Source organism: Desarmillaria tabescens (assembly GCF_030435595.1).
Source record: "Desarmillaria tabescens strain CCBAS 213 chromosome Unknown EV420scaffold_24, whole genome shotgun sequence".
Classification (NCBI taxonomy): Eukaryota; Fungi; Basidiomycota; class Agaricomycetes; order Agaricales; family Physalacriaceae; genus Desarmillaria; species Desarmillaria tabescens.
In genome coordinates, this window is record NW_026848323.1 from 289,510 (window position 1) to 312,990 (window position 23,481).

Genomic DNA, 23,481 nt, shown 5'->3' on the forward strand with positions numbered 1-23,481 from the left:
GCCAGAAGCACCTTCCAGACTCCCAATTGTATCGACTCCACTTGAACTGAACCCGGCTGGGATTTCTTTCTTCTGATTATCGATGAAAGATGCGAAGAAGCAAATGACTCCACCCAGTCTTTGAACGCCCAGGGGTGAAAGCGTAGATTGGGGAATACTCCCAAGAAATCCCAAAATATTGGCATGTCCAAGGGGTGTTGAGATACTGGGAAACAAAGGATAGAAGTGAGTAGGAATCGTCAGAGCTACCAATTGTCAGACAGATCTGGAAGAAGGAGGGATAGTAGGTACACGTCAAATTGACGCCTTAATGGTACGAGAACTGATAACCATCAGTTCCCGTATCTAAGCGGAAATCCATCAAGCTTGGATGCTGTATGGCTGAAAACATTAGGCAACAAAGACAGTGCCATCTTCAGGAGCCTCCGTAATCGTATTCACACCAGGCGCCTAACAGTAGAAAATAGAAATTCCGTGACCCGTCTCACGGATGAGGAGATACTCAAAGAAAACGTAAGGCGGCATGCTAGTTGTGCTCCCGTCGATCAGTGAAGTGCCACCACAGGATGGATAAAATAGCCAGCAAACCCAGAATACACATACCCTGGCCCCGCTTCTCGACAAACCATGGTTGGTATTGCATGCATACCATGTGGTACACATCCACGAGATGAATATTGATGATGGGCGCTGGCCTTTATAAGGGTACCATATATGCAGATACAGAGAAACAAGGCTATACCTGCCGACATGAGTCAAATAAGATAAAGGTTCTATTAGCTGACAGCGCACCCATACTACAGGCGTAATTTCTACGTACCAACTCAAGCAAGCACATCCCGGAGATGAAGTAGAAAAGGATTTTCTGCTAGAAACCCGAACGTGCCCAGCGCTGCCACCAACAGTCACCTCAGGCATCGCAACCTCCGGCAATCAGACGGTGGGAAAACCGAGTATAAAGAAGAGCGGCCTGTATTTGAGAGACCAGTGCCATCAACAGAGGAACGTATGAGCGAGCCTTGTTTGCCTTCCGCCCAACGCTGGAGTTGTGAGAAGAACACTCCATACCCGTCTGCCGCTGACACCGATCCCCGGTAGTGCGGGGCTTGGCCTCCCCACGTTATCTGTGCCGCTCTCCATGAGCTGAGCACGTCGAAATTCTACGGCTCGTTGATCACCTGGAAGGCTCCTTGAGAAGACTCAAGGAAATTGAGAGGAAACTACTGCCTTCATAAAATCATCGTGGGGAGAGCATCCTGCTCATGGCGAAAGCCAGGGTCTAGAACACAGGCAGAACAACATCACTCGTAGATAATATCAACTAAGCGCGCCACTAGTACCTTGTATTTGGTCAGTTGACGATGCTGTATAGCTCATCGATGGCCGGTGGCAGGGACGATTGCAAATGAATTATGCGATGCGAAAAAAAGCTATAGCAGCATGGGCGGTGTTGACTCAAATAAGGGATCTTGCAATGCCCATAGCCAGACAATGCAATAATGAGGCTTCTGATGACACTGCATATATGCTAACATTTAACCAGGAGTATTCATTGGAATGACGCACAAGGCTTCAACGTGTGGCTAAGACACTAAAAAATAAATTGTACGCCAATACCATGGTCGTCGACCGCCAAAGCTTTGCTGGATTCAGTGATCGTTGAGCAGAGGATGTGACCAGATGACATGGCAAGTACTTTACCTCCAACGTCCGCGAGGTGTGCCTCCGGAAGATAGCATTCCCAGTAGTCTGCAGGACCCGAAAGGTGACAGTCAAAAGCGTGTTAGTGAATTCAGACGAAAAGTATGCTGACCGCAAGTACTTTCTTTTAAGAGCTGGTAAGCAGCCTCTCTTTTCACCTATGTTCGAGTGCGATGAGAAAAATGGCGTTCCTGCTACCGTGACGTCTTGCAGACGGTCCTGCGCCCTTCAAGAGAGATAGTAGTAGCGAGGGTTACCTGGGTGCCGCATATATGCACTCTGAGAGACAGGCATATGCGCTCACTATCCTCGCGGAACAATGTAGATGATGAACGGTGCTTATACTGGAAGATTACTGAAGATTGAACCAGTTGGACGCCAGTATCGCGGCCGTTGAGCACACATGTTCCACTGACACGGTGACACTCTCGGATTGAAATTTGAACCAACACCTACAGTAATGCTACAGGCATGTTACCGGCGAGCATACAGTATTGCGCTTGTCGCCGTCCTAGTAAGAAAAATTCCGACAAGATCCTCGTAACGGTAAGGGGTGACGCACCTGTAGCCTCTTGGATGCCGTCTCCAGTGTTCACCAGTGAGCACTGTCCGTATCGTCTCCAGATACTCTATTATCGCTGTTGTGGGCAACCGCAAACATCCTCATTGTCGGCTGCCACAAGCCGGCTACTAATCCAGTGCCAAGGATATTTGCGAGATGTCGGAAATGATCGCCTTTGTATCGCCCAGGAATCTTCGGCCGGAAGCCTCGAGGCAACCTCGACGATACAAGAGCGAAATTTGTTACAGAACGAGGAAATGGAAAATATCGAGGCGACGTTGATGGTCGTTCGAATTCAAGAGACCGAGACCGCAAATCAGGCCATTTCTTTCTTGACCATCAACTACCACGTCGTTACGGCATTTTCTCCTTTTATTCCTAAATCCTCATCCACAACGGCGCCGAGATACCTGAGGTCAACATCGACGCTGTTCACCGCTGTGGCGACAGTCGAAGGATGCAGAATGGCGAAATAGAAACGATACCTCAGCCGGCGGTGAAGAACTTGCGCTCCAAATTCGAGCAGCTCGCCGTCGAGACGTTGCCGACCGCGCAGAATAGCATTAAGCGGTCACCAAGTAGGAATGGGAACGGTTCGCTGTTGGAACCAGTCGGCCCAAGGCAGAGGACGACGTCCGGTTCGTATTCCCATGATGGTCCGGACGAGGCACGACAATTACGAGCCTCTTCGTCGTCGTCAGACCTTAGGAAACGACCGCCTCCACCACCACCTTTTAGAGGACCTAAAGCGTTGTCACCAAGTCCATCGCCACTGCTACGCCCTGTGCCTATACCTTCTTCACCTGCACCGACAATTAGCGTAGCGAACGCGGGGCACCCCCGCATCCCATCTATATCTTTGGTCGACGCTGGGAAATCTGCGGAGGGTAATAATGATAAGACACCGGCGGCTACGAGCATTTCATCGTTGCGTTCCAAGTTTTCGTGCGTCCTTACCGTTTACTCATGGATCGTTGTCTTATTGTGTCCATCCTGCGTAGGAATAACGATTCCAAAGGCCACTTTTCAAGAGCTTCAGAATCACATATTGCACCTCATCCAAAGTCTTATGTTCCTTATAAAATACGTTCACAACCAGATCCACCCTCAACCGGCAATGAAGATCCTCTCATCGAGCTGAGTCCTTGCTCCAGCTCGTCTAGCCTTTCCTCGCCTGACAGCGAACTAAGTCAGCATTCTGCCCCTCTTCCCAAAGCCAGCCGCCGTCACCCGCCACCCCCTCGACCACCACCAAGGCACAGAGCCTCTGCGCTGCCTTATACTCCAACAATGGAAACGCCGCCCCCTTTACCTTCACGGCACAACACAGCCATTCACTCCGGGCCAGTCGATGACAATCCTCCGACACTTCCGCCACGCCTTCCTAATCGTGCTCATGTCACCGTCCCAGCCGCCCCCACCATACATTCAGAGTTCACGCCATGTCCTTCACCCACGGAACGACGAGTATTGGGTGCTAGCAAGCTTCTACCCCCTCCTACACGAACCATCGCTTTAGGCGATAAACTGCCACCTGCTCGCCGTGCTGCTCCTTCGGACTCTTCCGACGATGATTCTGAGGATGAGGATCTGAAAGGCACCGGGGTGGACATGCTTCCTGACAGCAGTCGGTCCTCTAGGCGGCCTCCCTTCATACATGAGGTTCACGAGGGGTATAACATCTATAACAAAATCACTGTCGAGCTATATACCGGCCATGTACGCATGTCTGGGACGCACGTTGTTATTGGACATAGCCACAAGATAAGGCTATACGACCTTGCTGTTCAAGATACGCCTCTATGGGTGCTTGATTCGAAGGAAGTTGGTGTTAAAGGCGTTACGATCACGAGCGTCGAGTTTCGACCTGCGGAAGAGCGACATGACAAAGGACGATATGCGTGGGTGGGAACGAAAGAAGGGCACATATTGGAGGTCGACATCAAAAGCGGTCAATTTACTGGCGCGAAGCTCTCCGCCCACCTCTACGGCGTCATTCATCTCTTCCGGTATGGACGTTCAATGGTATCTATCGATGAAGCTGGCAAAGTCTTGGTATTTACACCGGACTCTGAAGGCGAAGACATCCGGTTATCGCATACTCAACCGCGGGTGGTGAGAATAACGGAAAAGGTAGATTTTGCAAAGTTGCTGGGAGGAATGCTTTGGACGGCATCGAGGTCGGACAAGGCAGGAGCGAAAACTCCTGCAAAGACGCCTATAATACGGGTTTATGATATCTTTACGCCTGGGTGCGTGGGACGGACGGTATTACCGACTGAACATGTCGGGCCTGTAACATCTGCTGCTGTTCTGCCATCGGATCCGGAACGTGCGTATGTTGGACACGAGGAGGGATACATTACCATTTGGGCTCTGAATACGGAGGATCGATATCCCAAGTGCGTGGAGGTTATGAAGGTATCGATGTCAGATATTCTGTGCCTTGAAGGCGTGAATAATAGGCTGTGGGCGGGGAGCAGGAGTGGGACGATTTCGGCGTACGATGTGGTTCCGAGGCCCTGGGTGGTGACAAACTGCTGGAATCCGCACCCGGGAATGCCTGTGATGAAGCTGCAGGTCGATCCACTTGGACTAGAGTGTACGGGGAGGCTCTGTGTGCTGAGTGTGAGTAGAGACGAGGCATTGAGGCTGTGGGATGGCTTGCTTTCTTATGATTGGATAGGTCTGTTCTTCCGCCTTCTTTGATTTTGATTCCTATTGATCTTCGTCAACCCTGTAGATCAAGAATTGATGAAATATGAACAATCGTACAGCCAGTTCCGTGATCTCACCGTTCTTCTCGTGTCATGGAACTGTGACGCTGCCAAGCCAGACTCTCTCACTGGCGACCCTGCGAACATCAACTTCTTGCACGATGTCTTGATGAGTGTTGATAGTCCGGACATCATCTCGTTCGGCTTCCAGGAGGTGATAGATTTGGAGAGTAGGAAAATGGCGGCGAAGAACGTCCTGCTGACGGCAGCGACTGGCGGAAAAAAACATGAGGAGGGTGTACTACCTGGGCTTTCTGAGAAGGTGACTGGGGCGTATAGGAGGTGGTTTGATAAGCTTTTGTTGGCAGTGAGGCTGGCCATGCCACCAGAGTGTCCGTATACGGTTGTGCATACGGAGAGCTTGGTAGGGTTGTTTACGTGCATTTTTGTGAAGAACACGGAGAGGGTGACCTTGAGGGATATGGCTATCTCTACGATCAAAAGAGGTATGGGAGGCCGATATGGGAATAAGGTATGCCGTCTGTTTTGTTCTTTTGATGTCATAGATGTTTATCTTTTGTCCTACAGGGCGGTATCGTTGCCCGCTTCATCATCGAAGATTCTTCGATGTGCTTCATTAACTGCCACCTGGGTGCTGGTCAGAATAAAGTGCGAACGCGCAATGCAGATATTGCTGGTATCCTTGAAGAGAAAACCATGTTTCCAATGTCTTCAGAATCGGTACCTTTCGTTGGAGGCGGTGACGGATCAGCCGTTACAGATCATGAGATGGTTTTTGTAAGTTCAAGCTAGGCCTGAACCTTGTCCTGTCAATTGATACGCCCCTTGTAGATCAATGGTGATATGAATTATCGTATCGACCAACGGCGGGATGCCATCGTCGCATCTGTTCGTGCCAATGAATGGGAATCCATGCTTCCTCATGATCAACTGTTGAAGGAGATCAAGTACAATCGTGGTTGTCGTCTCCGTGGGTTCTCGGAGGGACCACTTTCGTTCCCTCCAACATACAAGTATGATCGCCGGTCAGACGAATACGACTCTTCTGAGAAACGTCGGTCACCGGCATGGTGCGACCGGGTTCTATGGCGCGCCAGGGTCCCGTCAAGAGTAGAACAGATACATTATCGGAGGTATGAGGCGAACGTTTCGGACCACCGACCCGTTTCGTCTGCTTTCAAGATGACCATCAAGAGTGTGCGTCATGAGATACGGCAAAAGTACAAATCAGAGGTTCAGGTGAGGTGGGCCGACGAGGAGCAGAAGCGCCTTGCGGTGTTGAGGGCATTTTATGTGAGTAAGCAGTTGGTATGAGTGTTTTTTATTGCAGGTTACATTATTATCTTCCTCCCCTCGGTTTCCTCCCATGTGTACAACCTACCTTCAATATGGACATTCTTCTAGGACCATTATACCATACGTCGTGTATCACTCGTTTTGTAAATCGCATCCATCATAGATAGTAGGTAATGCATCAGCGCAGATTAGCGCAGATAGTAATGAAAAGGATTTTTTGGGCGATCCTGTAATTTCCTCTGGGTACATCGCACTTATTTCGATGGATGGTACATAAAATATCTGGATGACGCCCCACATGTAGAAATAGGGATTGTGGCGCTTCTTCTAGGACTTCCCCATGAAGCTCCTGCCAATTGTCATGATCCTGTTCCATCAAAAGTTACCATGCTATAACGAAGGGGGCTGTCGAAAAGCTTTCGCGCTATGACATTCTCCATCCCGTTCCGTTCAAAAGTCACCGTGCTACAACGATGGAGGGAAGGATTCAAGAGATTGTCGTGCTATGACTCCCCCTCGTTTTGTTGTTGACCCGAGCATTCGCACTATCCGCAACTGGAGTGCTTCTGCATGCCGACATCTCAAAAACATTTTGATAGTAAGCTAGCGTATTTGGACTGTTAACTTTTCAAGAGCTGTCATATTGACCCTAGCATGTTTCTGTTGAGGATAGCCATCGGATAATAAACTTCCTTCCGATGCGAAAAGACATTTACTACCAGACTCTGTGCTACTCGAGCTATTCCTTATTGTTTGCTTCGCTTGTCACGGCGGGCCTCAGCTTGCTCCAAGGCGGCAGCTGGTTTTAAAAAAGTGTTTAACCTCCCGAGCGTCTCCTGGAGAGGAGCTGCCGGTTTGTTGTCGATAGCTGCCGGTTTGCCTCCTGCACCGCACTTTAGCCAGGAATATGTCTAAGAAGACCCCAAATGGATCATATTGATGCAAAACTATTGAAATATACTTCAATCAGAAATCCCGCGGCTCAATAAGGCAAGTCAGTGTCGCGTTTAAGGCTTCCCCCATCCCCCCTCCTTTATGTGCCGGATATTAGTGGTGCCTCCCCCTTGGTTTGCTCTTCATCTAGACCTACCATTTGCTTTCCTCCCCGTTTTGAAGGTATGCTCAGCAACTCTCCCGAGAATGGATAGGCAATAATGAATAGGATGAAAACCCATTGTGATGGTGACGAAAATTCAGTAGGCTGTTCCTTATTGGGACCTTGTGCCGGTACCAATACCAATACCTTTTCCTATCTACTACCATTGAAAGTTCTGGGGACAGGCCATTTGCAAGGAACCACTCGCATCGCATCGTATGTTCTCTGCCCCTTGATACAAGAGAAGAAAAAAGTGCTATCCAGTAGTCCAGTGTTTGGACCGGAGTTGCCGTGGTTGACCCTGCAGCCATGGTATGTCTTCTTCTCTTCCGCATTTGTCGACGAAAACAATGGATATAGCCGCCGGTCAATCACTCCACGACACATGTCCTTATTATGGCCCATAATTACGGCCTGTGGTTGACTGTTCAGTCGGAGTCCACAATTTAGCGCCCAAGCAATTCGTTCTCCGAGGTCCTAACTTCTCCCAACTCTGACCTTGATCTTGCCTTGATCTAGGTATTTTCTCATTGCGCCTTCGAATTTTTCGCTTCATTATTGCTTTATTTTTCAGTCCAACAATCCGATTTCCTGAAGATGCCTGTGGATTGGAACTCTGTGGCTCCTCTTCACGCTTTAGTTAGCATTCTCGGAATGAAGAAAAGTACAGAAAAGCCCCCACAGGTAGAGAGGTTCGAGCGAGGAATCTGGAAGATTTGTATGGTCAGGAACCCCACCGGCCGGCAGAGTGTCCTGCAAAACTGGAAGGACGTAATAGCAGCCATGCCATTGTTGAAGCGACTCATTCTCGAAGTATACGCTTTGGATCCGTTGCTAACCATCGTATACGTGTTGGGAAGAGTGCTTTCTGCTATCGAGACCGCAATTCCACTTTATTTATCGAGCCGTCTTTTGAAGATTGTATATCTGTTATCCCTATGTTATTCTTGACGAGTGGCTGACGCGTAAAACAGATCGAGGATGGCTTGCGCAAAGGAAGGCCTAACACTTTTGCCATTTTGAAAGCACTCTCAGTTCGCTTGATCTTTCATATCGCCTCTACAATCTCGACGCGAGCTATGTGCGTTGTTCATTGTCTTCTCCCTATGTAGCGATTAACCGAAATTAGCGACCGGGCTTTCCCAAGGCTCCAGGCCCAGGTACAGAATCATTTCCAGTTATACCTGATGCAAGGCAAGAATTTATCTATCCTGGGTCTTTTGTTACTTGAATAATTCAAAATTTGCCTTTAGCTCAATTATACACTGATGTTGCTACTTCTCAAGGTATGAAGGTTTTCTCGACTCGTATATTGCATGGTTGTTGACATTATTTGTTAGAAACGCATTCGTATGTTGCCGCAGAGGATGGCTGGAACACTTTTGTTGGCGCTATCCAATTTGGTTCATTAATAGTAAGAGCGTGGAGCCAGTTCGCCGTTGTTGCCTCTTCCTCTGGTGCTAAGACTTCACGCGTCTTCGCTCTGCTGTGCTTCGTCAAACCAGTCATCAAGACCTTAGCCGCGGAACCGATGTGGCACAGAGAACGTAGGCCTTTTGTTCATTCGCCCTAAAGATTCGGTGATAAATATACCTCTTTAGCACACATCGCTTACACAGAGAATGAATCCTATAAGAGACTCTTTGCGTTGCGCACCATGTCCTCAGAAGCTTATCGATCTGAGATCGTTGGAGGAGATTTAGCGAACTACATAATTGCTCGTAAGACGCTTACACGAGCTCTATGATGCTTTACTAATAGATTCTTCAATAGAGTATAAAAAATCCCTTGATGTGCTTGGGGATTTGGCTTCGGAGACGTCTCTGTCCGCTCATTATCACAGACGGGTGACCTTGACTTCACCTCGCGACATCATTAATCAACTGTTAGGTTTCTTTCCAACCGTACGTGACGCCCATTGCAAGACACGCCATCCTAACAGGCAGTCTACAGATATATTCCACATTCTGTGCGATCCTAGACCCCCAATTTTCGATGTCTTCGATAGCAATCATGCAGCAGACATCAGAATCATTTGAACGATCAATGGACTACCTCATACTCAACGTTCGTTACTTTTCAGACGAATGCCAGACATTAAAGGAGTTATACGAGGCGGGGAAGATAAAAAATCAACTCAAAGAAGGTACTGTCAACTATCCTCGTTCAGAAGAGGAAAAGGCGAAGGGAATGTCCTTCGAAATTCGGTAAGAGGCATTCCCTCAAACCTGACAGCGCTTTCTGATCCACAGGACAGTGACTTATCTTTTTCATATCCGGGTAGCCAGAGCGTCAAACCTGCGATCTGCAATCTATCCCTGACTATCAAATCTGGTCAATTGGTTGTTATCGTAGGTGCTAACGGTAGCGGGAAATCCACGATCCTCAAAAGTCCTCGCCCGTATATATGACCCGACGTCACCCTGAAGAGTCGATCCTTGTCGACGGTTTACCTATATCCCATTATCGCATGGCCGACCTTCGACAGGCGATGGCCATGCTTACGCAGGATCATACAATTTTTCCTATATCACTTGGAGAGAACATTGGTCTCGGCTGTGTCGAGCATGTATCCGACGACACCAAGATTTTAAAGGCGGCCGAGTTAGGTGGAGCCACACCATGTCTGGAGAAGCTGGAAAGAGGGAAGGACACAGTCTTGACGCTGTTGCAAAGCCACCATGCGTCCCACGTTCCCCCCGAAGCCGATCACCCGTTGAGAATTGAGCTAGATAAGCTCGATAAAAGTATAGAGCTCTCTGGTGGTGAGCGGCAGCGAATCGTCGCGTAAGTTTGTGATGTCCGATGCGCCTGCAACCTTTACTGAGGAATCACATCTAGATCCCGCACATTCATGCGCTTTGAATCCGAAGCATTGAAGTTCGTTGCAGTGGACGAGCCTAGTTCTGCAATGGATCCTGAGGCTGAAGCCGCCTTATTCGAAAATCTGCAAAACCATCGGAGTGGCAAGACCATGGTCTTTGTTACGCATCGGTTCGGGCATCTAACGAAGCATGCTGATCTTATTGTGTGGGCTGTATTAATTTCGCAGATCGAGCACGGTATTGATTTTCCTTCGCAGGTGTATGAAAGATGGGTCTGTTGCTGAGGCTGGTACCCATGGAGAGTTGATAGCAAAAAACGGAGAGTATGCGAAGCTGTATAACATCCAGGCTAGTGCCTTTGCCAATGCTTCTTCTGTGGCTTCTTAAAATACCCGCTGGTTTTGTCACGAAATATCAATCCTAAAATACAGTAGTCCAAGTCGTTTGCATTAGAAATGCGAAATGCAAGAGGATCAAATAATTCAATACGATGTTGGTCTTGCCGCCAAGACCGACTGTCTTCGCTCGAGTCCAACTCGAGTCATGCCTGTCCGAAGGACTTCTAGATGTGCTATGTGAAAATCGTCCACGACCTTATGGTAATCTACTTGAGAAGTTCTAAGGTTTTACTTGAATATGCAAGTGAGATAAACAGACGGAATATTTCGGCTAAATAATACCCCCATTCAGCTTGAAGTGCCCTTGAGGATGGTATTCCCTGCGTGGCCAGTGACGCAACCGGATGAAGAAGGCCTGTGTGAGTTGGATCACTGAGTTCGGGCAGAAAGGTCGATGAATGGGAAAAAGAACGACCCCAAGGTCCATATGCTTCAGCCGGAGTCCTCGCAACGGCGTTGTCACTTTCGGGGACCATTCTGTGGTTCGTTGCTTTGACTCGAGTTGGCTGTACTGTGATAGTCGAAAGCGAGGATGAGTAAGCTGTCGCTTGGTTACTGGGGGACTTACGGCCCGATCTCCTGATCTCCATGCAACAAAATGATCTCCAGTTCATCTACCTTCACAAAAAGAGGAAATTTCAAGGGTGAGAGCACGTTGATCCGATCTGTGAAGAGAGAAAGGGTAGGAACTGCCCGTTAGATGAAAAGACAAGTTGAACAGCACTGATTCAATCTCACGCTGTCCTTGCAAATGTCATCAAGAATGTACGGGTGGCAACAAGTCACCACCGCCACTTCGATGCAGCTGGTTTCGACGAAATACTTGTACTCGAGTTTCGAATCCGAGTCCATTCAACACAGCTTAATGGTGCATATCGTCATCAAAGCAACAGTGGATAATCAATACCACAGAGCCTGTAGGGCATGACTTGATTAGGACAAGAACCGCATTCATCAGGATCAAACCCTATAATTCTGTTCGCACAGAAGTTTCAAGCTTGGGCGGTGTATCTTCGACAATATCCATGCGGTCGTGATCATGCCCGGGCATCAATAAACCGTGTGTACGAAAGAGTCCAAGGCATCTTGGACTGGCCCATCACGATATGCATAACGCTCCTTGTTCCATCGTGAGGCCATGCTGGAACAGTTATGACTTATCGGCGACATGGAACAATAGAGTAAGACTGGCTTCAAACTCCGCTGATCATTATTCACTAGCGAAGAACTTAGAATTAGAACATACCAGACTGAGGGTGGTTTGCCAGCCACTGACCAAGGAGGAGCGGAAGATCTGTCACATCAAGGCACTAGATCAGAGCACCGGCACCGGGTCATAGCATTTCTATTGACTTCATGGGACTTCATACCACAGGATACACATTCTGACAGGGCCAAGCCATATATGCCAACTATCAGTGACAGGTTAAATGAAGAACTAATAATTGAACGTTGAGCGCTAGTAGGCAATTTAATTGTCAGCAGGGCTTACTACATATATTGAATTCTGATGTTTCCCATCGAGCGAACGCTGCAAGTGACTGTAACAGAAGGCTAAGCCATTTGAGTGGTGACCGCCGTGAATCGGGAGGATCTCGGATCGCCTCGACGGATGTAAGCCGGTAAATACTGACTAAACGCCTGCCGATGCACAGTTAAGTGCATCGCGCGTTACGCCCACGTCTTCGTACTTTTCTCATCGTGCATAAGTAATTATGACGAGAGACGGTGCAGTGGGAGTCCGAGGTATGTCCGTATTAAAAGATAGCGGCACTGGTAACGAGAGCTCTGGAACGGCAAAGATGGCCGTACAGTCCGCGAGGACGGGCTATGAGGGCCGCCGTCGGTGGGATGAGTTTGCAAAGTCTCGCCAGGTACGCGGTGTCAGCTTGGTGACAGCGCTGCGCATCGTAGGGGCCTTAATCATCAACTTGAAGTGGAATTATTGGTTCGAACTAATTGTGGATTGATAGTATACAATATTGAACAACTGCCTTAAGAATAAAAAGTTTTTAATTCGATCTGTAGGGTGCAATGAGTCTCCATGAGAGAACGATAACGAGTCGGTCTCACCATTGCACCTTATCCCCTGATCTTCTCCATCCATAACCGAATTCCTTTACTCCGCGCCACGGTATCGGACAGAGTCTGCTTATGGTCAGGCGTCCATCTCTCTGGGAGCCTCTCATTGCCCAGCCAATCCAGAAGCCATGGAAGAGGAACGCCTGTCTTGGCCTCACCCTTCTGCTCCCATATTCCAAGTATAAGTGCCATCTCTCCCCTGGCCACTTCGGCATGTAGCGCGTCCATGACGGGTGAAGTTTTCTCCCGCCTAACACGCATCCTTGCTACATCCTCCGCATCGACCCGTGACACCTTCCCGGCATTCTAGAGCACAGGGTTGTATATCACCGACAACTTCTTCCACCCAGTCTTCGTGTATCTTGGTAGGAGCGTATATTTCTCCTTCGGGAGTATCTGCATGGACAAGCGACGCGTTGTGTTCGACCCGTCCGTGCCGACCGATGTCAAAGAGGTCGATAGAGAATAACTTGCTAATCCAAAGGAAACCGCCGATGGTGAGGAAAGCAGCGAGTCCCGTAGAGAGTCCGTAGCATGCTTTAAGGCCGGATACGATTGTTGGAATAGTAAGATTTTTTCCGTCACGCGGTCTGTACAGAGGTGGTGAGCAAACTAATCAATGGACACAAAACATAGGAGACCGACATGTATCCATGGTTCGCCATGGTATTGAGTGCAGGACACACTGAACGAGAATCACCAGGCTGGGGTGGACGATACTCGTGGCCAGTGACTGGGCACTTCTCGAGGGGATAGGATTTGGTATCAGACATAATTAGGTGGGGCGATGAGGGGAGAGGGATATTGGAAAAATACTAGCGAATGCACCCGTCTTTATACAAAAGCGATACGCGCGCGATATTCAATCGCCGGGCCTAAAATACCAGCGATCTATGTCATGATTGGCGCTGAATAAAGTAGAGAAGGTTCCGGCTTTCATTGGACCGGTTAATACTATCTCGGATCGTTCTCATCCCGTCGTTCAGTAGCAAAATGGACAGAGAATCGCTGGAAAATGGCGAAAGAATAGAGATCGTCGAGATTTCCAGGTGAGAAAAGGAGGTTCAGGGCCGTATGTTCCTGTATGGAGATTTACCCATCTGTCAGAAACAACGCAGGCGGTGTCAGATTCCGCTTGACCCGCCAGATATAGGCAGACTAAAGGTACATACCGAATGACCAATCACCGTACATTAATCACCAAGACGGGGCACTAACCTTTTCTGTCCGTTTTCGACCCAGCCTGGAAGCTTGAGGATAAGGAACACGTTGTTCGGAAAATGCCGTCACTTGTTGAAAGGTTTCCTGACCGGGTAAGTTGTTACCGGTACTGGTCAGCAATGAAAAAAAAAATCTAGCGCGCAATAGCAGGTCTGTTTAAACCTTGAACGCGCAGTTTTGCTTGCTCGCGAGATGGGTCACGGCTGCGATATTGACTTGAACCTGTGCTGTGAGAGCACTCAAGAGCGGGGCAAAGTGTTTCACCCTAGTTTCAGGTATATCAGGACACGGGACCCGTCTTCCTTCAGACTTGATTTCAACATCGGAACTTGCTCTCGGTGTCCGAGATTCGGAAGAAGTCAATTAAGCTAGAAATCTCAACATCGCCATGAACTTACTCTGAAGATGGGAGTTGGATGAGCATCGCTTCTAGATGTAATGAGGCGCATTAGAAGAGATGCTCTCTGTCTGTCCGTCGTTGGGCTTCCGTCTTCGTCCCGACACTTGATAGTGTCACGTTTGCATTCGGTACCTATTGCTTTGGCCTTCTGATTATAATAGTCCCAGCGCTCCGCTATTTCGTTTGAATAGGCCATCCAGAATGCATTAGGCATGAAAGCCGTAGGGGGATAATGACCATAGCCATCGGGGTTCAGGTCGATATCGGGAGTTTGTGGATATAAACAAGCATCGGATCGACGCTGTTGAAATAGAACGGCTATTGCATGATGCATGGGTCATCACCCATGCAAAAATAAGTCAAACCCGCGGAGTTCTCTATAGCCTTTTCGGTAAACGCTCAGTCTGTCCAAGTGTTGGCGATGCGATGAAACACTTGACCTATAGATTGAAACGTCACGGACGAGAATGGGAGAAGAGAATTCAACGTTGCCTCTGAACTTCCCGCTCGTCTTCTTCAAGAAGCTATGCTTAGTATATTGCAGGCATGACGAAACTTGAATTTGGGGCTCAGTGTAAGGTCTTTGTCGTTCACGAGTGCATCCGGCTCCACCGGCGATGGATGTAGGTCTTTATGCTTCGTCCGTCCCTTGTAGCGAAAGAGATACAGACCGAAACCACCGTTCGGGTATTGACGGTAATGGCTGATACAGAGCAACCCTAAAATGCCGTTTCCCGACCCAAATCGGCCTTGGATGCATTTTGTATGAGCTTCTACAATTGAGAAGATCAAAGTTGTGCCGCGATGCAAGAATCGTATTATTCAGCTGCTCACAATCCAGTATCCACTTTGTAACCTCGTCGGTGTTCTTTAAGCCCTGAGTGCGGCTTACATCTAGAAACTGGTTGATAGAATTGATTATTGAAGAAAGCGTGCTATTCAATCGGACTTACTTCGTGGGTAAGGAATTAATGTGAAAAATTATAATATGCTCATGGCCCAGGCCATTATCTGGCGAAGTGACCTGTTGTTCACCGATAAGCTCTAGGACTTTTAATCAATAGGACAGCTGTCAGTAGGTGGATCCGTTTCAGAGAAAAACGGCGGCTTACCTAGGATTCGCTACATCTCGTCGTCGATGTATACCGCTGCGCATTGGCCATCTACCATTGAACTATGACTTCATCTACCATCGATGAACGTTTGTGAACTTCGCTTAATGATGGTCGCAAATGGGCGTCGATGAGGTGCATCATCTTCGGTGCCTTCTGCAGTCTATTCCTCGGCATTATAAGGTATTTGATAACAGCTGAATGAGCGCAGATCACTGGCAGCTTTGAGGACGCATATAATCAGCATTGAAGATCCCGTTCACGCATAGAAGTAGTTGGCAGGCACAGCAACCGTTTACATTGTAAGTATTGCTCCTGCAAAGGCACTTCTCCCTGTGATACGTCATTTAGTCTGTGCGAGAATAATCAACTCTAGGAAATGAAATCATACTACATCAGGAAAAATGACCCTCGCTATATAGGACTATATAGGCGACAGAGTCAAAATACTCAGATTGGGAGGGTCCGACTATCTAGAAGTATATAGTGAGCTTAGAATAGCATAGATATGAGCTATACGCACTATATCACTATGTCACTATGTCATCAGGGTCCTACGCAGCCGCTTTTCCATCTATTATATCTGTAGCTTTCGCGGGTACCGACTTTATGACGGACTGTGTCACCGCCTGGTTGGCATTGATTTATCAAGTTGAGTGTAGAGGATGAGATTCGAAGTGCCCAGGCTTCTAGTTTGCTGTGGGGTGGGTGTCGAAAGGAGATCCGAGAAACGCGTCGCGTCGCGCGCATGACACAAGTAGTCACGTGACTACCGATCGACGGGCGTATAGAGGGACCCTGACACCAGTGACCACCACCACCACCGTAGCGATGAAAGGTTTCCTTCCAGCGACGATTTTGTCATTGATATGGACCGCATCCAGCTCAAATATTGACCTCGTCAACCCTCTTATCGGAAATACTGGTCCGGAACCAAATTATGCTGGAGGAATGATACCTTCGGTCGCACCACCATTTGGTATGACGCGCTGGGTGGCCCAGACGCACCAGAATTACGTCTCAAGGCTACCGTATAACTACAGCGATTCAGATGTCATCCATGGTTTCATTGGAACACATCAGCCTGCCATTTGGATGGGAGAGAGCGGGATGATTGGTATCGTACCAGGACTGAGTTCTAGTGCAGATGGGAAGGTGAAGGCACGTTTCGAGGAGCGAGGATTGCCGAGAAGATTGGACAGTGAGAGGATTGGTGTCAGTCTGTATGAAGTTGAATTGGAGACCGACGACGACAATGGCAGCATTGGCGTTGCGATGACGGCGAGTAAGTTATTTTCCTGTTTTCTCAGTCTCGACTAATGTTTTGGTAGCATCTAGGGTGGGTCATCTACGTTTCACGTTCAAAACGGGCTCTGCGTGGCATCCGTATATCTTTCTACAGTCTTCGCGTCCCTCTGAGCTCTTTCATTCTACTCCGACGGCATCTCATTTCAATATCTCGTATCCGGAAGGCTGGGCGCGTATATTCCCTGAAGAAAATAGGATTTGCGGATACAACTCAGAGATGCAGGACTGGGTTATTGCTCCGATATCCAGTATGCAAAATGTCCAAAACAAGCAGAGAGAGGGGAAAGGACACGGTGGATTCAAGGGTTGGTTCTGCGCCGCCTTCGATCGAGCATTTGACGGCTACGGGGTAACGCAGGGCTCGGAGCAGAGAGAGAAAGCGCTTGAAGGGCTTGGAGAGGAAGTTGGTGCCTACGCTCGATTTGAGTATCCGAGTGACCAGGAGGAGCTGGTTGTTGACGTACGGATAGCGGTTTCGTTCATCTCGATGGAACAAGCCCTTGCCAATCTTGAAAAAGAAGTCCCCCAGGGAACACCTTTGGAGGTGACAGAACGGAAAACGAGAGCAGCGTGGGAGGAGAAATTGGACCTCGTAGAGGTGGAAGGTGGCAAGTTCGAGGACAGACGGGTCTTGATGACGAGTGTCTTCCATGCCCTTCAAGTGTGTCTATTTGCATCTCTTGCCGCTCGTGCTCAAGGTGATACAGTACCCATACGAACAACATGAGTACGGCAAGTATTATTCTGCATACGATGATGAGGTCCATGACGGGGAATCATACAGCGGCTACTCCATCTGGGTACGCAATAGATTCTGCATTTGGCGTTTGGCATTATCTCATCGAAAGTATAACAGGACACGTATCGAGCCGAATGGGGCTTCTTGCTCCTCTTTGCACCTGAGCGTATACCTGGAATGATACAGAGCATGCTGCAAGATTACAAAGAGGGTGGTTGGCTACCTATGTGGAAGAACATCCTTGGTACAACAGGGTCTCGATGGCATCAATCATCTCGTACTGACGATTACTTATAGAAACCAATATCATGATTGCGACTCACGCAGATTCTCTGATCACAGAAGCTATTCTGAAAGGTTTTGAATCTGGGTTTGACATCGATCTGGTCTGGGAGGCTGTGTGGAAGGACGCTACCGTTCCTCCGGAGAAGGATTGGGAGGTCAAATACGAAGACAGAGAAGAAGTGAGATTAGTCAACTGTTTGAGGGAATGGCACTCATCACTTCTTTTCACGTTAGGGTGTTGACTACGAGGTCAGGGCTGGTCTTTCTTCGTCGTATGCGGACCCAAAGAAAGGGTGGGTTGATGACGACATCCACTCGGAAAGCGTTAGCAGGACGTTGGACTATGCATGTATGCCAATTATTTCCATGAGTATGATTGGTATCTGACTCAGTTCGTGTCAGATGATGATCATGCTCTGTCGCTGTTATCCGCACATCTCAACAAATCTCCATCCATCACCTCGCTCTTACACGAGCGGTCAATGAATGCGCCTTGGCTTGTTTGGAATAGCGATGCCACCTCTGTTGATGACTATACGAATGAGGAAGATAAAATTAGGTTCAACGGGATGACCAAAGGATTCGTCCAGGGCAGAAATGTTGACGGCAGCTGGGCAGGTTTGTTTCTCATCTCACCTGGTGGTGCTATGGACTGACCTGTTATTAAGATCCAACGTCTGGCTTTACGGAGGGTGACAAATGGGCGTACTCGTTCGACATCGTCCATGACATACCTGGTCTGATAGAGAAGCGGGGCGGAAACAAGGCGTTTGTCCAGAGTCTGAACGAATACTATGATGGTGGCTGGGACTGGTTTGGTAATGAGGTGAGGTTGACCCGGTTGACATAGGATCAAGCTCATATCCGTGGAAGCCATCTCATCATATTCCATACCTATACGCTCTGGCCGGGCGCCCCGATTTGACACAGCATCGGGTCCGGGAGATTGCGCGCGCCAATTATAATGATACACCGGAAGGACTGAGTGGGGTACGTGATGCTTTGTCTTGATGATCTTTTGAGATAGATATTGAAGTTGAGGCAGAATGAAGATTGCGGGCAGATGAGCGCCTGGTATATTTTTGGGGCCTTGGGGTTCTATCCTGTCAATCCGGTCTCGAAGGAATTTGTCATCGGCTCGTATGTTTCTTTCCCCTCCTGCTATGTCTCTACCTGATTATTCAGACCATTCTTTGATAAACTCACGCTTCATCTACCTTCTTCGGAGCCTGATGCGTCACCATTCTATGATGCACAAAAACAAACATATACGCTGACGGTGGAAAAGCATGGTGACCCTGACGCAATATATGTGAAGTCGGTTGCTGTGAACGGGGAGGAGGTGGACCTGTATGGTGGGAAGTCCTATTATTCGATGGGAAGACATCCACCATGGGGGAAATGTCGTCTTTGAAGTGTCGATGACTCCAGGTATTCGCTGTTAATGAGGATACCACGGGGATCGTACACGAGGAGCTTGTAACCACAGGTACGCTGGCTGTTTGGCTGCTTGTGTGCACGATGGATCTTATTGCGGTTTCGATTCCTTAGGGCCTTATGTCATGAAGGGTTCCATACTGTTGCACAATCCGCACAATCTACACTTGCTAAATCCAAACTATTCACAATCCGTCAAGTAGTAAAAGCGTTAGACGGAACGTTATGGTGCTGAGCTGAGCTTAATCTCTTTTCTTTTCGTCAACACCGCAAGTCCTAGAAACGCCTTGATCTGCCTCACGGTAAGTAGCAGCGACGATTTAACCTAGCAGCAACTTAAAGAGTGAGAACTTTTGATTCATGGCACGTGACTAAGATGAGATTGTTGATAAGATTGCGTACCCACGTGCGTCTTGCGAATGATTTTCTCATCTTTCCGCAAAATGAAAAGACGTCTTGCTCACCGTCATATCCCATCCCCTTTATTTTCTCTCTGGCTTCCAGGGCGCGACTGGTCAAGCTTCTGAGGACACATACTAGTAAAATGACAGAAAATGGCACGTCTCTGTCGTTTCTACCCTGGAAGAATATCAATAATTCCTGAGCAGTACTAATCGGAATCATCGGAGGGAGCGGGCTCTACCATTTGGATAATCTGACCTTTGTGTGCGCTATATCGTTCTTTCTTTGACATCAGATTCTCACTAGATGTGCAGAAAACATGCGAATCCCGAAACTGTACGTTCGAGATTAGTAAATTGCACCTTTCCTAAAATGCGTTTTTTTAGCCTTGGGGCTTTCCTTCATCACCCATCTCGATCTGTTCACTTCCCTCTGGAATCCAAGTTGCTTTCCTTGCACGACACGGAACAGGACATACCATTTCTCCATCTGCAGTTCCTGCACGAGCCAACATTGCTGCTCTAAAATCTCTGGGAGTTCGCGCCATCGTCGCCTTCTCTGCCGTTGGATCCCTTCGGGAGGATATATCTCCCGGATCTTTCGCTTTGCCTACTCAAATCATTGACCGAACCAAGGGTGTACGCCCGGCATCCTTTTTCGAAGGTACCTCTATCGTCGCCCATGCCAGCTTCGGTGACCCATTCAGCGGAAAGCTGGTATCTTGGCTGGAGGAAAGAGTACGCAAAGCCTTAGATCAGGAGGGGCGAGGCGTGAAACTGTTCACCGACAAATGTATCGTCTGCATGGAAGGACCACAATTCTCCACTCGTGCAGAGAGTATCATGTACCGTCAATGGGGTGGAGACTTGATCAATATGAGCGTGCTTCCTGAAGCCAAGTTAGCTCGCGAGGCAGAGCTTAGGTTCGTGTTCTGTCACCGTGTGAGATTTTTCGCTTATGCCAAGGCTTTGCAGCTACGCATTGATTGCTACAGCTACCGACTACGATGCATGGCGTCCTCACTCAGGATGCGGTGACTGCAGCTGAGGTGTTCAAGACACTCAAAGCCAATGCAGAGACGTCGCGGCTCGTGGCTGCAACCGTGTTGGATGAACTACATGCTGCTATTAGCGCTAGTGGGGAAAATTTCCTCTTGGAACAAGTCGGATCCATGAGCTTCTCAATTATGCCGCGGTCGGAGAAACAGAATCCCGAGCATCGCAAGAAGCTGGCTTACGTCCTCCCTGAGTACTTTAGCGGCGAACAAGTGAACTGAGATGGTAAGATTGATGTACCTTGGTTCCTAAATTGTGCTGATACCACTGCTATAGAGAAGGAATAGACACCGCAGATTTACTATGTTTTGAATATAGATGCTTTAGATTTTACGATCGTCTGATACCTGGATACACCTTGGCTTACTCAGAATTTCTCGCTCACTACAAATTTCTTTAAGACTTCAAGCAGAATACATATTTCGGCTGATGCCGCGACCTTATGATCCACTGTGTCAGTGTAATGAAGCGGGCAACGGGTAAGTGCACGCATACGCATCCTTGTTAGTCATTTATTCATGTAAGCTTCGAAGATGGGCAAGGTTACACAAGCCTTAATGAATCATGATGGCTTTCAAATCCACACTGCTCCATTGAAACGGAATCAAGTTCCTAAGGATGACAGCACACCTCCGTGTGGCGTGATGCAGAGAACGATGGTGCGATGCCAATGAGTGGTGATACAGAGCCACATGTCTGCAGGGTCCATCAGTGATCGTTTACTTATGATTGGGATTTGCGTCGCCGATCTTCATTCTTTCGGGTACATTCGCCGTGTCTTCTATCATGACTATTTGCTGATTCTAAGGACCACTGGGCAGGACGTTGGGATCCATTTGCTGCTGAAGGAATCACCGGGCAACCGCAAGAGCCAGAAGAAGCCTTAATTCAGGTAAATCAAGGTCTCTTCCGGAACTTTCTTGAACTGATCCAGCTGTTACCTAACGCTAGCCTTGTACCGAGGGGAACCATAAGGTCCACACGTACATTCCAATGTGGAAAATGGCACTTTCAGGGTAGTGTGTGTCATCTCCGTGTTCATCTTCGTAAACTTGAAATATGACACAAGCCTGGAAGAATTTTATCTCCAGTCTTTTATACCCAGAGGTCAGAATTTTCTTTCTGGTCCGTGTTCGTAATTTCAAAACTGGGCACTAGCGAGAAAAAAGTTTGCTTTTCAAGTCCTGCACGCTTGGGTAAAGATGGTGCGCTACATAGCTGTTGTAGATCAAATGAAAGAAGCCCACACGCGGATTAATTTTCCAGAATGATGAAAAACGTACCTAGCCGCGGAGTTGCTGTGTGTTTACGAAAGTTCATAATCTAGACATTCGAGGACGTTCCCGAACTCGAAGAGCGTGCAGCTGCCAGCATTGCCAAAATCTGGGGAGACGTCGTATGCTTAAAGGTCACGGGTCTTTCTCAAAATATGGCACAATGCCCGAATCCTGATTAGAATTTAGGAGTTAGTGTCATCATCACGAGACAGTCGAAGTGTGGACGATCCGCACACAGTGACAAGCGCCTTCAGTCTTGCGGCCATGCGAGTATCCACCCCTTATTTTGTCAACTTGAAATTGACTTTGTCTTGTTGTAGATGGGATGTGAAATATCTTCTATGATAAAGAGATCGATATCGATAAACGATTGGTACTGCGAAGTAAGTTACTGCCCTGCGCTCCGGTGCACCTTGTCGTGTGCATGCAATGCTCAGATCTCATTTTTATCTTCCTTTCAGTGATATAATTTTCTATCATTCAATTACTTTCCATAGTCAAGATGGAATTGTTCCGCTGAGCGGACCTTCCCTGATCGCAGTCTGTTTTCTCAAGGTAGTTATGCCGACCTGAACGAACTATTGGCTTAGTGGTCGTGCTAGTCATCAGAGGATCATTTACTTCGACTGGTGCTTGCGGAGTTCTCCGTTGGTGAGATTTTTTTCCCGCTATCTTGCTGTCTCTCAGCGAAGGCAGACAGAGGAAAGCAATAGACATTGCCCCAAAGCCGAGGGCGGATGAATCATTAAATGCCGACCTTGTCCCAAAATGGTGCTCACCTTCTGGCTTTCTCCGTTTTTGAAATCGACACGTCCTCTCACAGTCGCCCATTCAAAGAGCGCATGACTTCGGATTCAATGTATTATCCTCAACTCTATTCCAAGATGGCAAACATGTCGCCAGATGTCTCATGTGAACCGAAGTATGATCGTCACTTAAGTAAGTGCTTGCGTCTTAGCGAGTTCGCCGTCACTTGGGCACCAAATTTAACACTGTTCTAATTTCAGCCAACAGCTTGATCTCAGCCATGCGTTAAGCCGCAGTAATGGCGATAAACAATCCTCGGTGGCCGAGACCAATTCGATGAACGCCCTAAAGTCTTCAAAATGCCGTTTGGCAAGATGAATGTATAGTGACGTTGACTGTCTGGCGGTGCTACTGATATCTTACCCAATTCCATATGGATGATACCAGCAATCACTGAAGCCCTCTGTATCTCGAGAAAACGTTTTCATTTCCAACAGTCGATCGCGTGTCTTTGTAAGTTATATTTCATCTATTATGGTCCGACCACTCATTTCTCTGTCAAGTGCTTACCCCAGAACCTTTGGGAGTCGATTTTCGCACAGGGTGGATCACTTGAAATTAGATCGTAATAATGTATATCTTATCGGCTATTGAGAACGTACACTGACAAATGATGGCGGTGAACGGTCGGAGGCTTTCACCCAGCCTGTTCACATGGAGCCGAGTCTCATGCTACTGTATGTACGTCCTTATCGCCATTTTTCAGACGACGGTCGGAGACATGAAAGGCGCCATCTTAT

General features: G+C 48.1%; 6 protein-coding genes across 6 annotated transcripts; 4 read left to right on the forward strand and 2 right to left on the reverse strand.

Annotated features, from left to right (window-relative positions):
- Positions 1-3,553: 3,553 nt before the first annotated feature.
- EV420DRAFT_1272260 (DNase I-like protein) lies at positions 3,554-6,315 on the forward strand (the record flags this gene model as incomplete). Its single annotated transcript, XM_060467685.1, has 4 exons — positions 3,554-4,949; positions 5,007-5,512; positions 5,569-5,778; positions 5,833-6,315. The coding sequence occupies 4 exons, from the start codon at positions 3,554-3,556 to the stop codon at positions 6,313-6,315; spliced, it is 2,595 nt and encodes an 864-aa protein (XP_060329182.1).
- A 1,675-nt stretch (positions 6,316-7,990) lies between these two features.
- Positions 7,991-10,605, forward strand: EV420DRAFT_1644454 (P-loop containing nucleoside triphosphate hydrolase protein; the record flags this gene model as incomplete). The annotated part of the gene is made up of 12 exons (XM_060477651.1): positions 7,991-8,314; positions 8,368-8,474; positions 8,523-8,608; positions 8,647-8,679; positions 8,734-8,940; positions 8,995-9,114; positions 9,167-9,297; positions 9,347-9,600; positions 9,651-9,735; positions 9,762-10,180; positions 10,235-10,423; positions 10,476-10,605. The coding sequence occupies 12 exons, from the start codon at positions 7,991-7,993 to the stop codon at positions 10,603-10,605; spliced, it is 2,085 nt and encodes a 694-aa protein (XP_060329183.1).
- A 2,093-nt stretch (positions 10,606-12,698) lies between these two features.
- On the reverse strand, positions 12,699-13,471 carry EV420DRAFT_1621220 (Chloroperoxidase; the record flags this gene model as incomplete). The annotated part of the gene is made up of 3 exons (XM_060475674.1): positions 12,699-13,004; positions 13,033-13,288; positions 13,344-13,471. 3 exons carry the CDS (start codon positions 13,469-13,471, stop codon positions 12,699-12,701), a joined length of 690 nt encoding a protein of 229 aa, XP_060329184.1.
- Positions 13,472-13,652: 181 nt separating this feature from the next.
- On the reverse strand, positions 13,653-15,608 carry EV420DRAFT_1481129 (uncharacterized protein; the record flags this gene model as incomplete). The annotated part of the gene is made up of 8 exons (XM_060469740.1): positions 13,653-13,778; positions 13,917-14,003; positions 14,318-14,620; positions 14,783-14,843; positions 14,991-15,092; positions 15,154-15,213; positions 15,273-15,343; positions 15,510-15,608. 8 exons carry the CDS (start codon positions 15,606-15,608, stop codon positions 13,653-13,655), a joined length of 909 nt encoding a protein of 302 aa, XP_060329185.1.
- Positions 15,609-16,262: 654 nt separating this feature from the next.
- Positions 16,263-19,208, forward strand: EV420DRAFT_1272264 (glycoside hydrolase family 92 protein; the record flags this gene model as incomplete). Its single annotated transcript, XM_060467686.1, is given in 13 exon segments — positions 16,263-16,716; positions 16,763-16,987; positions 17,027-17,400; positions 17,447-17,539; positions 17,596-17,722; positions 17,776-17,942; positions 17,998-18,112; positions 18,166-18,381; positions 18,432-18,589; positions 18,637-18,753; positions 18,809-18,903; positions 18,949-19,113; positions 19,127-19,208. 13 exon segments carry the CDS (start codon positions 16,263-16,265, stop codon positions 19,206-19,208), a joined length of 2,388 nt encoding a protein of 795 aa, XP_060329186.1.
- A 321-nt stretch (positions 19,209-19,529) lies between these two features.
- On the forward strand, positions 19,530-21,331 carry EV420DRAFT_1552719 (nucleoside phosphorylase domain-containing protein). Its single transcript, XM_060473514.1, has 8 exons — positions 19,530-19,757; positions 19,809-19,866; positions 19,917-19,938; positions 19,989-20,524; positions 20,577-20,635; positions 20,670-20,882; positions 20,934-21,136; positions 21,191-21,331. Exons 1-6 carry the CDS (start codon positions 19,577-19,579, stop codon positions 20,876-20,878), a joined length of 1,065 nt encoding a protein of 354 aa, XP_060329187.1. The 5' UTR covers positions 19,530-19,576; the 3' UTR covers positions 20,879-20,882; positions 20,934-21,136; positions 21,191-21,331.
- Positions 21,332-23,481: the final 2,150 nt, after the last annotated feature.